Source organism: Gilbertella persicaria, assembly GCF_025201335.1.
Source record: "Gilbertella persicaria strain CBS 190.32 chromosome Unknown B0P05scaffold_5, whole genome shotgun sequence".
In the NCBI taxonomy this organism is placed as follows: Eukaryota; Fungi; Mucoromycota; class Mucoromycetes; order Mucorales; family Choanephoraceae; genus Gilbertella; species Gilbertella persicaria.
Window position 1 is genome coordinate 46707 of NW_026251966.1, and position 16503 is coordinate 63209.

A 16503-nucleotide genomic window follows, 5' to 3' on the forward strand; every position below is an offset into this window, starting at 1 on the left:
ATTTCGAGAAAAACACTATTAGAAAAAAGGAACGTCACTTGTGTCTCTTTTTTTTTATATATTTTACCCCTCTTTTTTAATTCTTGCATTTTTTTTCTTTCCTTTTTTTTCTCTTTAATTGAGAGTAAGCTGTCTTTTTTTTTTTTGTAAATACATCTTCCTCCCTCCTTTTTCTTTCTTTTACCAGTACAAAAGAGGAATTCCTTTTTCTTTCTCTTTTTTGATTTCACACACAGAAGAAAAAAAAGTAGTGTCGCCCATTGAACTAGTTTTTTTTCTATATATATTTATTTCCACTTTCTTTTTGAAAACGTTATTTTTCAACAAAAAAGAGCTTGCAAGAAAAAAGTGGGTAATGAAACGTTCTAGTACTGAAGACAGTTCGCCAGCAATAACAAAGAAAATTCGTGATAATACCACAGAAGAAGAATCCATAGCAACAGATACTTCGCCTATACCTTCTACGACTACTATAAATATGACACATACACCTCATCCACAGCATCATTCCAATCTTAAAGACAGTAATAATAACTCTAATAGTAATAATAATCACCAACGCAATTCATCCTCAAGTGTACTTTGCTATGTCCACGATCTTGTACATAATCTCGAGCAAGGAAATATTGATCACTGTTTATCCAACTCCATAGACTTTTCTCTTTTCAATGAAAAACTAAGCAAATCTGACTCTGACCTACTTACTGCCCTTGATTTGAATCTCAAGAAGATTGCTCAACGTCAGTTGCAATTAGAAACAGAAAATTTAAGAAGTCGCATCATGATACAGCAGCAACATCAACTTCTTACAGCTCCTGGTCACGAGGAAAAGGTCACGAACCACGAAAAAACAAATAAAAAACAACAAGACAATAGTCAAAGATTGAAAAATACTACGTCCGAAGATGATTTAACTTCAGTTCATGATTCTTCCTTGCTTGAAAAATTAGAAAACTCCTACCGTGAAATGCCCAAGATTCCTCAACAAAAAGAAAAAGGTACAAAAAGGAAACATTTGAATCGCAATGGCTCATTTCTAATTCTTGCTTAGAAATTGCTATTGACTCTAATGATCATAATGAAAACTCGGCTGCTGGACTTGCTTCTTTATCCAATGTTTCTACTCCGCCTTTCAATATTTCATCTACCGCTACTGCTTACCCCGTTTACTTTGGTTCATCTTCTATCTTGTCTTTCCCTGCTGCCGCCGTTCAAACTAGTTCTGATAATATTGTATGCCCCGATTGTGTTATTCAAGCTGTCACTGTTGCTAGTGGTGTCTTTAATGGTGACTTGAATGGACGTATTACATGTAAACATGAACGTTGTGTTGTACCTGGAACAAATGTAGGCTCTGATGCCCCTATCAATACCTTGAAAAATGCTGTTAACGCTATGGCTGACCGACTCCAACTTGTGGCAGACGAAGTCAATTCTGTCGCACATGAAACTGCCGTCAATGGTAAATTAGGTGTCCAATGTAGTGTGAAGGAAAAGAAGGGTCTCTGGAAAGATTTTGTAGTCAACTTAAACTTGATGACAAGAAACCATCTTGAACAAGTGCGAGATATTGCTGATGTTTCACAAGCTATTGCTCGAGGTGACCTTAGTAAGGCAATGACCGCTCCTGTACGAGGTGAAACTTTATTGCTCAAAAACACATTCAATACAATGGGTAAAAAAAAAAAGAAGCAACTTGATACGCATTTTTTCTAATAACCATTTATAGTGAATCAATTAAACTTGTTTGCTTCTGAAGTATCTCGTGTGGCTCATGAAGTAGGTACTGAAGGCAAGTTGGGTGCTCAAGCCAAGGTACAAGGCGCTGATGGTATCTGGAAAGAATTGACTGACAACGTGAACACAATGGCTGCCAATCTTACAAATCAAGTGAGAGATATTGCTCAGGTTTCCAAATCAGTTGCTCGAGGTAATTTGACTAAAAAGGTCACCGTGGAAGTTAGAGGTGAAATGTTGGACTTAAAAAACACAATCAATACCATGGTGGATCAAGTAAGCTTTTATAAGAAAAAGGTCATGCCTTGTTTATTCCTTGTCTAACTTAATTTGGTAAATAGTTATCTATTTTTGCTACAGAAGTGACACGTGTGTCCCTTGAAGTAGGTACGGAAGGCAAACTCGGAGGTCAGGCAGTAGTAAAGGATGTAGCAGGCACTTGGAAAGATCTAACAGATAACGTGAATATGATGGCAACCAGAATTACAGACCAAGTACGTGATATTGCTGTTGTTGCTAAGGCCGTTGCTCAGGGTGATTTATCAAAGAAAGTCAAGGCAAATGCTCAAGGTGAAGTACTTGAGCTGAAAAACACAATGAACAAGATGGTAGAGAATATTAGTTTCATATATCAGGCTTTATTTACAATTCTATTAGGTTGACCAACTGCTCTTATTCTCTGCTGAAGTAAGGAGAGTGTCACTTGAAGTCGGTGTTGAAGGAAAGCTTGGCGGACAGGCTGTCGTCAAAGACGTCGGTGGTACATGGAAGAATTTGACAGACAATGTAAACCAAATGGCTGCCAACTTGACAAATCAAGTACGTTCTATTGCAGAAGTTACGAAGGCTGTAGCAAACGGTGACCTGTCAAAAAAGATTGAAGTCGAAACTCGAGGTGAAATTTTAGACCTTAAGAATACAGTCAATGACATGGTGGACCAGCTCAGGGTTTTTGCTTCCGAAGTTACACGTGTGGCGCGTGAAGTAGGCACAGAAGGTAAATTAGGTGGTCAGGCACGTGTGCCAAACGTGGACGGTACCTGGAAGGATTTGACAGATAATGTCAATACAATGGCTACCAATTTAACAACACAAGTAAGATCAATTGCTGTTGTCACAAAGGCTGTTGCCAATGGTGATTTATCCAAAAAGATTCAAGTAACAGTCAGCGGTGAAATATCGGATCTTAAAGACACCGTCAATAACATGGTGGATCAGCTGAGAGTTTTTGCGTCTGAAGTCACGCGTGTAGCTCGTGAAGTAGGTACTGAAGGAAAACTAGGCGGTGAAGCCATTGTTCCAAGTGTTAGTGGTACTTGGAAAGACTTAACTGATAATGTAAATACGATGGCTGCCAATTTAACAACGCAAGTGCGTTCGATTGCAGAAGTTACCAAGGCGGTTGCTAAAGGTGACCTGTCCAAAAAAATTTACGTTGAGACACAAGGTGAAATACTTGATTTGAAAAATACAGTCAACAACATGGTGGATCAACTGAATGTGTTTGCAGCAGAAGTGACGCGAGTCGCTAAAGAAGTAGGCACAGAAGGCAAATTGGGCGGTCAAGCATTAGTACCAAACGTAGACGGTACATGGATGGATCTTACAGTCAATGTCAACCATATGGCTACCAATTTGACAAATCAAGTGCGTTCCATTGCTGAAGTGACAAAGGCTGTAGCTCTGGGTGATTTGTCCAAGAAGATTGAAGTTGAGTCAGGTGGTGAAATCCTTGATTTGAAGAACATTGTGAATAACATGGTGGACCAACTGAGAGTCTTTGCCTCTGAAGTAACCCGTGTGTCTAAGGAAGTCGGCACAGAAGGCAAGCTAGGTGGGCAAGCTGTTGTTCAGGGTGTTGCTGGTACATGGAATGAGCTGACTGTCAATGTCAACCATATGGCTACCAATTTGACAAATCAAGTGCGTTCCATTGCTGAAGTGACAAAGGCTGTAGCTCTGGGTGATTTGTCCAAGAAGATTGAAGTTGAGTCAGGTGGTGAAATCCTTGATTTGAAGAACATTGTGAATAACATGGTGGACCAACTGAGAGTCTTTGCCTCTGAAGTAACCCGTGTGTCTAAGGAAGTCGGCACAGAAGGCAAGTTGGGTGGACAAGCTATGGTGCCTAACGTTGCAGGTACTTGGTTTGAATTGACAGATAATGTCAATATCATGGCTGCTAATTTAACCAATCAAGTACGCTCAATTGCTGAAGTGACTAAAGCTGTCGCCAATGGTGATTTATCTAAAAAGATCGAAGTTGAGTCCGGTGGAGAAATCTTGGAGTTGAAGAACATTGTGAATAACATGGTAGACCAACTACGAATCTTTGCCTCTGAAGTCACGCGTGTGTCCAAAGAAGTTGGTACTGATGGAAAGTTAGGTGGCCAGGCAACTGTGCCCAATGTAGCTGGTACTTGGTATGAACTCACAAACAATGTAAATATTATGGCTGCCAATTTGACAACTCAAGTACGTTCGATTGCTGAGGTCACTAAAGCAGTTGCCAGTGGTGATCTATCCAAAAAAATTGATGTTGAGACACGAGGTGAAATACTTGATCTCAAAAATACTGTTAACGAAATGGTGGATCAACTGAATGTGTTTGCAGCAGAAGTGACGCGAGTCGCTAAAGAAGTAGGCACAGAAGGCAAGCTTGGTGGTCAAGCTCGTGTGCCTAATGTTGATGGTACCTGGAAGGATTTGACAGACAATGTCAACACAATGGCTACCAATTTGACAAACCAAGTGCGTTCCATTGCTGAAGTGACAAAGGCTGTAGCTCTGGGTGATTTGTCCAAGAAGATTGAAGTTGAGTCAGGTGGTGAAATCCTTGATTTGAAGAACATTGTGAATGACATGGTGGATCAATTAAGAGTTTTCGCTGCAGAAGTAACGCGTGTGGCCAAAGAAGTCGGAACAGAAGGCAAACTAGGGGGTCAAGCTATGGTAGAAGGAGTAGCTGGTACTTGGCTTGATCTTACAGACAATGTAAACACTATGGCTGCCAACTTGACAACGCAAGTGCGTTCCATTGCTCAAGTGACCAAAGCTGTAGCTCTGGGTGACCTATCCAAGAAGATTGAAGTTGAGTCAGGTGGTGAAATCTTAGAACTCAAGGATATTGTCAACAACATGGTGGATCAACTACGTATCTTTGCCTCTGAAGTAACCCGTGTGTCTAAGGAAGTCGGCACAGAAGGCAAGTTGGGTGGACAAGCTATGGTGCCTAACGTTGCAGGTACTTGGTTTGAATTGACAGATAATGTCAATATCATGGCTGCTAATTTAACCAATCAAGTACGCTCAATTGCTGAAGTGACTAAAGCTGTCGCCAATGGTGATTTATCTAAAAAGATCGAAGTTGAGTCCGGTGGAGAAATCTTGGACCTCAAAGCTACAGTCAATTCTATGGTAGACCAACTACGTATTTTTGCCTCTGAAGTTACACGTGTTGCCCGCGAAGTAGGTACTGAAGGCAAGTTGGGTGGTCAAGCTACTGTTGAGGGAGTGGCTGGTACTTGGTTAGATTTAACAGATAATGTTAACACAATGGCTGCCAATTTGACAACACAAGTGCGTTCGATTGCACAAGTGACCAAAGCCGTAGCAAAGGGTGATTTGTCAAAGAAGATCGAAGTACAGACCAACGGTGAAATTCTGGAGCTTAAAGACACTGTGAATGACATGGTGGATCAATTAAGAGTTTTCGCTGCAGAAGTAACGCGTGTGGCCAAAGAAGTCGGAACAGAAGGCAAACTAGGGGGTCAAGCTATGGTAGAAGGAGTAGCTGGTACTTGGCTTGATCTTACAGACAATGTAAACACTATGGCTGCCAACTTGACAACGCAAGTGCGTTCCATTGCTCAAGTGACCAAAGCTGTAGCTCTGGGTGACCTATCCAAGAAGATTGAAGTTGAGTCAGGTGGTGAAATCTTAGAACTCAAGGATATTGTCAACAACATGGTGGATCAACTACGTATCTTTGCCTCTGAAGTAACCCGTGTGTCTAAGGAAGTCGGCACAGAAGGCAAGTTAGGTGGACAAGCTGTAGTCCAAGGTGTTGCTGGTACTTGGAATGAGCTAACTAATAATGTCAATATCATGGCTGCTAATTTAACCAATCAAGTGAGATCCATCGCCGAGGTGACTAAAGCTGTGGCTCGAGGTGATTTGTCTAAGAAGATTGAAGTTGAGTCAGGCGGTGAAATCCTTGATTTGAAGAACATTGTGAATAACATGGTGGATCAATTGAACGTATTCGCTTCAGAAGTATCACGTGTAGCCAGAGAGGTCGGTACTGAAGGCAAGCTTGGTGGTCAAGCTCGTGTGCCTAATGTTGATGGTACCTGGAAGGATTTGACAGACAATGTCAACACAATGGCTACCAATTTGACAAACCAAGTGCGTTCCATTGCTGAAGTGACAAAGGCTGTAGCTCTGGGTGATTTGTCCAAGAAGATTGAAGTTGAGTCAGGTGGTGAAATCCTTGATTTGAAGAACATTGTGAATAACATGGTGGACCAACTGAATGTGTTTGCCGCAGAAGTAACGAGAGTTGCGAAGGAAGTCGGCACAGAAGGTAAACTAGGCGGGCAGGCTGTTGTGCAAGGCGTTGCTGGTACTTGGAATGAACTGACAGACAACGTCAATACTATGGCAGCCAACCTAACAACGCAAGTACGTTCAATTGCACAAGTGACCAAAGCAGTTGCTAACGGCGATTTGTCAAAGAAGATTGAAGTACAGACCAACGGTGAAATTCTGGAGCTTAAAGACACTGTGAATGACATGGTGGATCAACTCAATGTGTTTGCATCCGAAGTCACTAGGGTAGCCAAGGAAGTAGGTACAGAGGGTAAGCTTGGTGGTCAAGCCAAGGTTGAAGGTGTTGCTGGTACCTGGATGGACTTGACAGACAACGTAAACACTATGGCTGCCAACTTGACAACGCAAGTGCGTTCCATTGCTCAAGTGACCAAAGCTGTAGCTCTGGGTGACCTATCCAAGAAGATTGAAGTTGAGTCAGGTGGTGAAATCTTAGAACTCAAGGATATTGTAAATGGCATGGTGGATCAACTACGTATCTTTGCCTCTGAAGTAACCCGTGTGTCCAAGGAAGTCGGCACAGAAGGCAAGTTAGGTGGACAAGCTGTAGTCCAAGGTGTTGCTGGTACATGGATGGATCTTACTGACAATGTAAATCAAATGGCTGCTAATTTAACCAATCAAGTACGCTCAATTGCTGAAGTGACTAAAGCTGTCGCCAATGGTGATTTATCTAAAAAGATCGAAGTTGAGTCCGGTGGAGAAATCTTGGAGTTGAAGAACATTGTGAATAACATGGTAGACCAACTACGAATCTTTGCCTCTGAAGTCACGCGTGTGTCCAAAGAAGTTGGTACCGAAGGTAAATTAGGCGGTCAAGCTGTTGTTCAGGGTGTTGCTGGTACTTGGAATGAATTGACCGACAATGTTAACATCATGGCTGCCAATTTGACAAATCAAGTGCGTTCTATCGCTGAAGTAACAAAGGCTGTAGCCAATGGTGATCTATCCAAAAAGATTCATGTTGAGACTCGGGGTGAAATTCTTGATCTTAAGATTACTGTAAATGACATGGTAGATCAACTGAGAGAATTTTCGTCTGAAGTCACTCGTGTCGCTCGTGAAGTCGGCACTGAAGGCGCTTTAGGTGGTCAAGCCAACGTTCAAGGTGTAGCAGGAACCTGGAAAGACTTGACAGACAATGTCAACACAATGGCTACAAATTTGACTACACAAGTAAGATCAATTGCCGTTGTTACCAAGGCTGTGGCAAAGGGTGATTTGTCAAAGAAAATTGAAGTAGAAACTCGAGGCGAAATTCGCGAGCTCAAGTAAGTTTCATATGAACCCATATCAGCGTTTATTAACTAAAACAAAATAGGGAAACTGTTAATGACATGGTTGATCAGTTGCGTGTATTTGCTGCTGAAGTAACTAGAGTCGCAAGAGAAGTTGGTACAGAGGGTATGCTTGGTGGTCAAGCTACTATTGTTGGTGTTGATGGAACTTGGAAGCATTTGACTGACAATGTTAATCTAATGGCCAGTAATTTGACAGACCAACTTCGTGCTATTGCTGCTGTATGTAAAGCTGTCGCTCAAGGCGACCTTAGCAAAAAGATTGAAGTAGAAGTGCATGGTGAAATTGCTGAATTGAAGAACACAATTAATACCATGGTGGATCAGTTGAGCTCTTTTGCTTCCGAAGTGACCAGAGTTGCAAAGGAAGTAGGAACAGAAGGTAAATTGGGTGTCCAAGCTCAAGTAGAAGATATCGAGGGTCTATGGCGTGATATTACAAGCAATGTCAATACAATGGCTTCTAACTTGACAACGCAAGTCCGTGCCTTTGCTCAAATCTCTGCAGCAGCTACTGAAAATGATTTCTCTCGCCTTATCACTGTTGAAGCATCTGGCGAAATGGACTCTTTGAAGACCAAGATCAATCAAATGGTTGGTTCTCTTCGTGATGCTATTCAAAAGAACAGACTTGCTAGGGAAGCTGCTGAATTAGCCAACAGATCCAAAAGTGAATTTTTAGCTAACATGAGTCACGAAATCCGTACTCCTATGAACGGTATCATTGGTATGACATCCCTCACCCTCGAAACTGAATTGACTCGTCAACAAAGAGAAAATTTGATGATTGTTTCAAGTTTAGCAAACAGCCTGTTAACTATTATTGATGACATTTTGGATATCTCGAAGATTGAAGCCGGTCGTATGACAATAGAATCTATTCCCTTTTCTCTTCGTTCTGCCGTTTTTAGTGTTTTGAAGACGCTGGCCGTTAAAGCAAATCAAAAGAAACTCGATCTTATTTATCATGTTGAACAATGTATTCCTGATCAGCTGATTGGTGATCCTCTTCGTTTACGTCAAGTTATCACTAATCTTATTGGTAACGCTGTCAAATTTACAACACAAGGTGAAGTTGTGCTTCGTACCAGAGCTGTTCGCATGCAAGACGGAACCGTTCGATTAGAGTTCTGTGTGAGTGATACAGGTATAGGTATTCAAGAAGACAAACTCAATGTCATTTTTGATACTTTCTGTCAAGCAGATGGTAGTACTACGTAAGTTTTTTTTTTTTTGTATATGAGACCTCGATATTGATACATGTATTTTCTAGACGTGAATATGGTGGTACTGGTCTAGGTTTATCAATTTCAAGACATCTTGTCCAACTCATGGGTGGTGATTTATGGGTCGAATCGAAATATGGTCGTGGATCTGAATTCTACTTTACTGTCAACTTGCTTCGCTACAATCTCGATGAAAAAGAAGTCAAGGACAAAATTTATAGATTCCGTAGCAGGCGCATTTTGTTTTTGGACAGTATGAATGATCAAACTGGTGTTGTTGACAAAGTCACCATGCTAGGCTTAAAGCCTTTCCGTGTTGGCAGCATTGAGGAAGCAGCTGCAGTTTCAAATGCTAATTCAAGCAAAATCAAGCATGCACCATTCTTCGATACCGTCATTATCGACAAGATGGCTCTTGCTGAAAAGATCCGTGAAATTGTGCCTTTACGATACACACCTATTGTGCTGATTGCTCCTGAAGTCCATTTGCTTAATATGAAGCTCTGTATTGATCTTGGTATTACTGGCTATATCAATTCCCCAACAAACCTTGCTGACATGTCTGCCGTTCTCCTACCTGCTTTAGAAAGCCATGCTGCTCTGCCAAGTGACGCTTCCAAGACCGTCCCACTCGAAATTTTGTTGGCAGAAGACAATGATGTGAATCAGAAACTTGCTGTCCGTATACTAGAGAAATTCGGACACCATGTCAAGGTTGTTGCCAATGGTAAACTCGCTGTAGAAGCCTTTGAAGCTCAAGATTTTGATTTGATTTTGATGGATGTGCAAATGCCTGTCATGGGTGGTTTTGAAGCCACTCAGAAGATTCGAGAAATCGAACATAGCATGAACAATAATTCACATATACCTATTATTGCTTTGACAGCACATGCCATGATCGGCGATAGAGAAAAGTGCTTACAGGCTGGCATGGTAAGTTAAACATAGATTATTTTAGCGTATATTCTGACAATTTATTAGGATGAATATGTCACTAAACCCTTGAGATTCCCTGAGCTTATTGCAGCCATCAAAAAGTTTGCACCTCAGTCTGCACACATGATGGAAGGGAAGTCCAAGTTATCTTTATCTAAGAAATAATTTAGACCTTATTTATACTGTATTTAATAAATCGTTTATTCATTGCAAAGACTGTCGAGAAATTTCGTGACATATTGTCTATATTGTGAATTAGTTTGGGCATGAGAAGAAGCAAGTCTATCAAAGTCTTCAGGAAAAGATGCTTTTCTTGTCCCTTCTCTCTCTAATGCAAGTTTTTCTCTCTAAAATCAACTCATTTTCTAGCAAAATATCTGAAATTGATCATTATCGCTTTGCATTTCCGTTTGTCGATTCCTGAGTCTCAATAGAATCGTAGGGCATGTTTTCAACAGGAATGTTTTAAAAATCATTTTGGCTAGGAAGAATTGATACTAGCGATGGCTCTGGCACTGACTCTGTTCGAGTGAATGCTCTTCTCAGAAAATAAAAGTACTTGAACTTTTTTAAGACTTTCTCTGCTCCAACGTATACGATAATTGCCTGTGTTTTGAGTGAGGTACTTACGTTTCACGTCTACAGGATGCTCTGATAATAAATCCAATGAAATATCGAATTTTCCGTCTTGGAGGTCTTTTGCAACATTTTGGGATTTTGCTTCTATGTTGCTTATATGACCTAAGGCCCCTTTTGGGGTTCGGTCTAAATGACCAGCTTGTTAGAAAATATTGCTGGGATCTACAACAAACGAATGCTTGGGCCTGAGTCCGTTACTACCGTTTGTTTCGGTACGTCCTGAAAAAAAGTAGCAGTTGTTGCCGGTTCCAAGCCATTCGACAACGATGTCTACTGACAATCTACCTTTTTCATCATTGGCAGTAACCCAGCTGGCATGTATCTTATCTTCGGAAACGCTATTGCTTCTTTAACCTGTAATAGTATTATTTTCGTGAAGGCTTGCTTCACTGCTAGAATCGCTAAAATGGAACAATTTAACAGACGGCTTTGATCGATAAGAGAACGAAAGAGAAGTAGTTGGCAAAGGAAAAGTATCCAGTTTGACGGCTATTAAACTTCACATTAAATAAAGCAATACCTGTCATCTAAAGGCAAAAAGCCACTTTTGATTTTACAGCTAATAGCCTTGATAGAATATGGTATTAATTTCTTTTGTTATTGACATGTTGTATTAGCAATATCTCTAAGACATCTTTGGATATAAATCTATACAACTTCTGACAAATCAAGCTGACCTTGAGTGGCTATAGCTCTCAATACAAAAAAAAAAAAAAAAAAAAAAAAAAAAAAAAAAAAAAAAAAAAAAAAAAAACAAAAGAAGCATTTGCTCAAATACTCTACTTGGTCTGTATCAAGTTACAAGAGATTTCTATTTGTTATTTAGTTTTATAGTTTTCCTTTTAGTATAGTCTGTTATCTTAAACCAAGCAACTCTTTTTTTTTGAAGTTCTTCAACAGTCAAGACGTCAGAAAGAAAAAGACTAGCTTGCTTTTATGACTAGCTAATCAAATCTTGTTGTGATACAAAAGCCAGAGAGTGAATCAAAATCTTTATACCATACATGTTCAAGGAGAATGTGCATAGTTCTGACTTGACTCTCTGAATTTAGATTAGTTAGGGTAACGAACAGTTTCTACTGTATAGTCAAGCTAAGTTTAATCTTTCCGAGCCAGATTCTTGTTATGATCAAGTGACTTACCTTTGTCACGTATTCATGTTCATTTTGATTGCAGCTAGCAGATATAAAACACTAGCCAATTCAAGTGTAATTGTTGTCTATGCGAACTATTTTATTCAGTGCTCAAATCATGTGTGTGTGGGTGTGCGTGCGTGCATATAATGGTCCACAGGAACGGCTCCTTGTCTGTTGAACTCGAATTTCCCGGGACCAAGTGCACCAAAGTAACAAAAAGGTACGGATGATTTATTATCAAAGTGGTTGCACCCCCGCTTCATGTACCGAAATATCGTGCTAGATATCTAAATATAATTCAGTAGATCAAACAGGGCATGTTCCTTCATACAGATACGCTGCTCAAAAGGCAATAGACCATTGCAATAGCAGAGTGACTTGCTTTGATAAAAAATACGCCCTCTTCAATTAAGGTTATGACGTGCCTTCATTTATACGTCACAGATGAGATGAGCATAGGTGAGCAAGTTACTGTGATACTGCGTCTTTGTTTTGGACAAACTGAGAGAAACAATAAAGCCTAAGGCTTTCTGTGACAGATAATAATGATGTATATGAAAAACTGGGCTTGAATCACGTACCTTAAAATTTTGAACAAAATTCTTTCCTCTTCTTTTTTTTTTTGATTCTCTTTACCCCTTTATACCAGTTAGATACCATTGTTTATAGCTAAAAAAAATGGAACGTGTTGATAGTATTCACTCTGTTGATGAAAACAAGAGCCCAAAACCAATTTTGGTAGGGTCTAACCACCATGCCAGACGGTCTATCAGTAGCATGGATTTTTTAAATGGCTTGAAAATCATGACAAACAATGTCAGTAATAATAATAACTATGACAACAGTATACCGGTTTCTCCTGTTCCTTCACATCTAGTGGAACACCAGTTTAGTCAGCTCGATGATTTTGACCTTAAGGAAGCTATAGGTAAATCCACTCATTGCGTATTTGTGTGTATATTTATTCTCTTTTTGAATAGGCTATGGTTCTTCTGCTATTGTTTTTAAAGCTATCTATAAACCACTCAATAAGAAAATGGCATTAAAAATTATTGACTTGGACAAGTTTGAACGAAATCAAATCGATGAACTTCGAGTAAAGTATCACACACGAGGCACATTCGCCAAAAAAAGGGAGGAGACTGTAACGGGCCTTCAATTAACTCGATTTTTTTTTTTCATAGCGCGAAACAGCATTGATGGCATTATCCAAGCATGCAAATGTATTGCGCGTGTACGGGTCATTTGTAAATGGATCTAAGCTTTATATCGTCACGCCTTATTTGGCTGGTGGTTCCTGTCTAGATATCATGAAAACCAGATTTCCTGATGGTCTAGATGAGCTGAGCATTGCTACTATTCTTAAACAAACTTTGGAGGCATTAATTTATTTACACAAAAATGGACATATTCATCGTGATGTCAAAGCAGGCAATTTATTGATGGATGAGGATGGCACTGTTATGTTGGCTGATTTTGGTGTTTCCTCTTCTCTCATGGAAACAGGTGAAAGAGGTATGAGAAAGACATTTGTTGGTACTGTAAGTATAATAATGTATATGTATGATGTTTTTATTAATGCATGTCAAAGCCTTGTTGGATGGCTCCTGAAGTTATGGAACAAGCCGAATATGACTATAAAGCAGATATCTGGAGTTTTGGTATCACTGCTATTGAATTGGCTACAGGACATGCTCCTTTTGCCAAATATCCTCCATTAAAGGTATGATATTTGTTTCTTTTTTAATGGATCTGCTCACCTCCTTCATATAGGTACTTATGATGACTTTATCAAATGAGCCACCAACACTAGACCGTGAAACTACAGTTCACAAGTATTCAAAAACATTCAAGGAAATGATTGATACATGTCTCTCCAAAGACCCACAAAAGAGACCTTCTGCAGAAAAATTATTGCAGCATCCATTCTTTAAACAAGCTAAAAGAAAAGAATATCTTGTCAAGACAATCCTTTCAGAATTACCCCCACTTGAACAACGACCTCGTAAAAAGATACCCCAGAAACAAGTAACGATTACCAAGACAGATGAATGGGATTTTGATGATGATAATGCTGAGGATGATCTTGCTGAGTCCAATCAGCTCATGCCTGATCAGACCGAGCTTTCTTCCAATCTACAAGAAAACAACAGTAATAATAAGGCAAAACCAGCAGCAAAAAGACACATTTCCTTTGGTGATGTTGTTGTACGTAGCAATAGTCTTGTTCATCCAGCAGATCCAATATTAAACACACCAACCACTTCTTTGCCATCTTCGCTCAGTCAAGCAAATCCTACTCCTTTATCGCTCAATCAAACGAGTACAACCCCACCCACAAGAAAATCACGCTTTGTGATTGAAGAGACAGCTACTTCAAGAGATCAAGATAGTCTTCATTCAACTTCTGTTCGTTCTTCAAGTCCAATGCCTGTAGACGAAGAGAATTTTCAAAGCAACACATTTGACACAACAGGTGAAGTCATGAAAGGCCGTTTTTATGTCAATCAAACACCTAAACCTGTCACATCTTCTGATTCCCTAAGCAATTTGGAGGAAGAGCAACAACAACAACAACAACAACAACAACAACTGCACAAAACCCCTAGCCAAGATTACAGTGATCGTAAATCTCGTTTTGAAATCCAAGTGAACAACAATAACAATTTGCCTATTCTCTATCAACCAATTCCACTTTCGCGTGACAGTTCAAGTTACTCTTCTTCCTCCAACAAGACAACAGCGATTGTTGAGAAAAAATACCCCAATGCAGAACTATTAACAACAGAAAACATTGCACTTTTGACTGAATCATCACGCAAAATTGGTCGATTTGAATTGACAGGTGGTTCAACCACAACAAGCAATTCGTCCTCTATTGCAGATGTAACTCCTAGAGGCAGTTTCTCTTCAAACCACTTTTTAGATCAAGAAAAGGGTGTCCATGCTTCACAATCCCAAGAGCACACAGTACTCCATAGTCATACACCACCTAATGTGCACCCACAATACCAATTAGAAGAATTGATTCGAATGAATGAAATGCAGAAAACAATGTTACAAGAATTAGGTTCCAATTTAAAGAAAAATATGCCACAATTCTTTTTAAACAATAATCATCAAGGCGATCATTATTCTGATTCCCAATCCAGGTATGTTTTAGCCTATGAAATGCTTGTTTTACTCATTCTTTATAGTTCTTGTTCCGTCAGTGATGATCTATCGTCTACTGTTGAGCATTTAGACAAACTAGTTCAACAAACATTGTTTGAAAACGCCAAGCTACAAAGAGAAAATGAAAACCTAAGAAGAGAATTGAAAGAGTTGAAGCTTATTGAAAGAAAATAAAGTTGTCACAATGATTTGCATGAATTTTTAATTTGATTTGATAGTTATTCCCGAACTATTTTTTTTTCTTCTTTTATTTTTTTTTAATAATGGGAAATGGAATCTCAAAGAAATACAAATCAAGACCGAGTATAATTCGGTCTGAATCCGAGCAACAAATAGAGAATGAACACTCAAATACAACAGCTACTTCAATGAACTCGATTCTAGTGAATCATAGCGAAAAAGCTATTCCAAATAGTTTTTCATCATCGCCTATGCCCATACCAACAGAAAAGCCAACTACACAAGAAACTGTTACTTCTTTTAATGAAAATCAACTTACAACAAGCTCCACACAGTCATTCGGAAAAAACCTCGATATTGATGAATGTATACATCGACTTATTGAGGTTGGAACAAGCGGAAAAGTATCGAAATCAATTTGTTTCAGAACATCAGAAATCATTGCTATCTGCCGAGCTGTTCAAGAGGTTTTCTTGAGTCAACCTGTAAGTCAAACACCCTATGTCCTATCACAAAGGCTTATTCTTTCTTTAATGTATAGACGTTAATTGAGCTCAATCCTCCAGTCAAAATTATGGGTGACATTCATGGACAATTTCATGACTTGATTCGCTTATTTCAAATGAGCGGATTTCCTCCTGAATCAAACTATCTACTTTTGGGCGATTATGTAGATCGAGGTAAACAAAGCTTAGAGACAATTTTGCTCTTGTTTTGCTATAAAATCAAATATCCAGAAAACTTCTTTTTGCTAAGAGGCAATCATGAATGCGCTAATGTCACTCGAGTCTATGGCTTTTATGACGAATGCAAGCGTAGAACGAATGTTAAAATTTGGAAGACATTTATTGATGTGTTTAATACTTTGCCTATAGCTGGAATGGTGGCAAACAAGATATTTTGTGTGCACGGAGGTATTAGCCCCAGTTTAAACTTATTAGACGATATACGGACTATCTCAAGACCCACAGATGTACCTGAAGTTGGGCTGCTTAATGATCTTTTATGGTCTGATCCTTCAGAAACAGCGTATGAATGGGAAGATAATGAGCGTGGTGTTTCTTATTGTTTTGGCAAGAAAATTGTGAATGAATTTTTGGCCAAGTTTGATTTAGATCTTGTTTGTCGGGCTCATATGGTAGTCGAAGATGGCTACCAGTTCTTTAATGACCGCACATTGGTCACTGTATTCAGTGCTCCCAACTATTGTGGTGAGTTTGATAATTTTGGAGCTATTATGACTGTCAATCAAGAGCTTTTATGCAGCTTCGAATTATTAACACCGATGGATCACCCACCAATCAAGTTCCAACAAATGAGTGGTGGTAGAAGACAAAGGTAAGTTTTCTTGTATAAACATCAACTAACACTTTATGTCTAGTCCTCCAATGACAGAGTTTTCTTCTTCTTATGATGACTGAATTGTATGTATGCCTATGCACATACGTGTATGTATGTGTATGTGTGTAAGCTTGTATACCAAATAAACAATATGATACATTCTTTTTTGTATCACGTGGATTAAGGTGGTATAAAAAAACCAACTACTAGTCATTCAGATAAGGC

The 16503-nt window shown here is 39.3% G+C and overlaps 3 protein-coding genes across 3 annotated transcripts; all 3 read left to right on the plus strand.

The window, feature by feature from the left end:
- Positions 1-138: 138 nt before the first annotated feature.
- B0P05DRAFT_256833 (uncharacterized protein) lies at positions 139-10036 on the plus strand. Its single transcript, XM_051573350.1, has 9 exons — positions 139-998; positions 1052-1675; positions 1730-2013; positions 2079-2345; positions 2395-4942; positions 5870-7619; positions 7670-8863; positions 8920-9805; positions 9854-10036. The coding sequence occupies exons 1-9, from the start codon at positions 356-358 to the stop codon at positions 9971-9973; spliced, it is 8316 nt and encodes a 2771-aa protein (XP_051438280.1). The 5' UTR covers positions 139-355; the 3' UTR covers positions 9974-10036.
- A 2225-nt stretch (positions 10037-12261) lies between these two features.
- On the plus strand, positions 12262-14931 carry B0P05DRAFT_568603 (kinase-like domain-containing protein; the record flags this gene model as incomplete). Its single annotated transcript, XM_051581204.1, has 6 exons — positions 12262-12511; positions 12564-12679; positions 12768-13124; positions 13175-13306; positions 13357-14735; positions 14781-14931. 6 exons carry the CDS (start codon positions 12262-12264, stop codon positions 14929-14931), a joined length of 2385 nt encoding a protein of 794 aa, XP_051438281.1.
- A 76-nt stretch (positions 14932-15007) lies between these two features.
- On the plus strand, positions 15008-16482 carry B0P05DRAFT_526485 (serine/threonine-protein phosphatase PP-Z1). Its single transcript, XM_051576435.1, has 3 exons — positions 15008-15422; positions 15479-16275; positions 16319-16482. Exons 1-3 carry the CDS (start codon positions 15021-15023, stop codon positions 16356-16358), a joined length of 1239 nt encoding a protein of 412 aa, XP_051438282.1. The 5' UTR covers positions 15008-15020; the 3' UTR covers positions 16359-16482.
- The last annotated feature ends 21 nt before the right edge of the window (positions 16483-16503 follow it).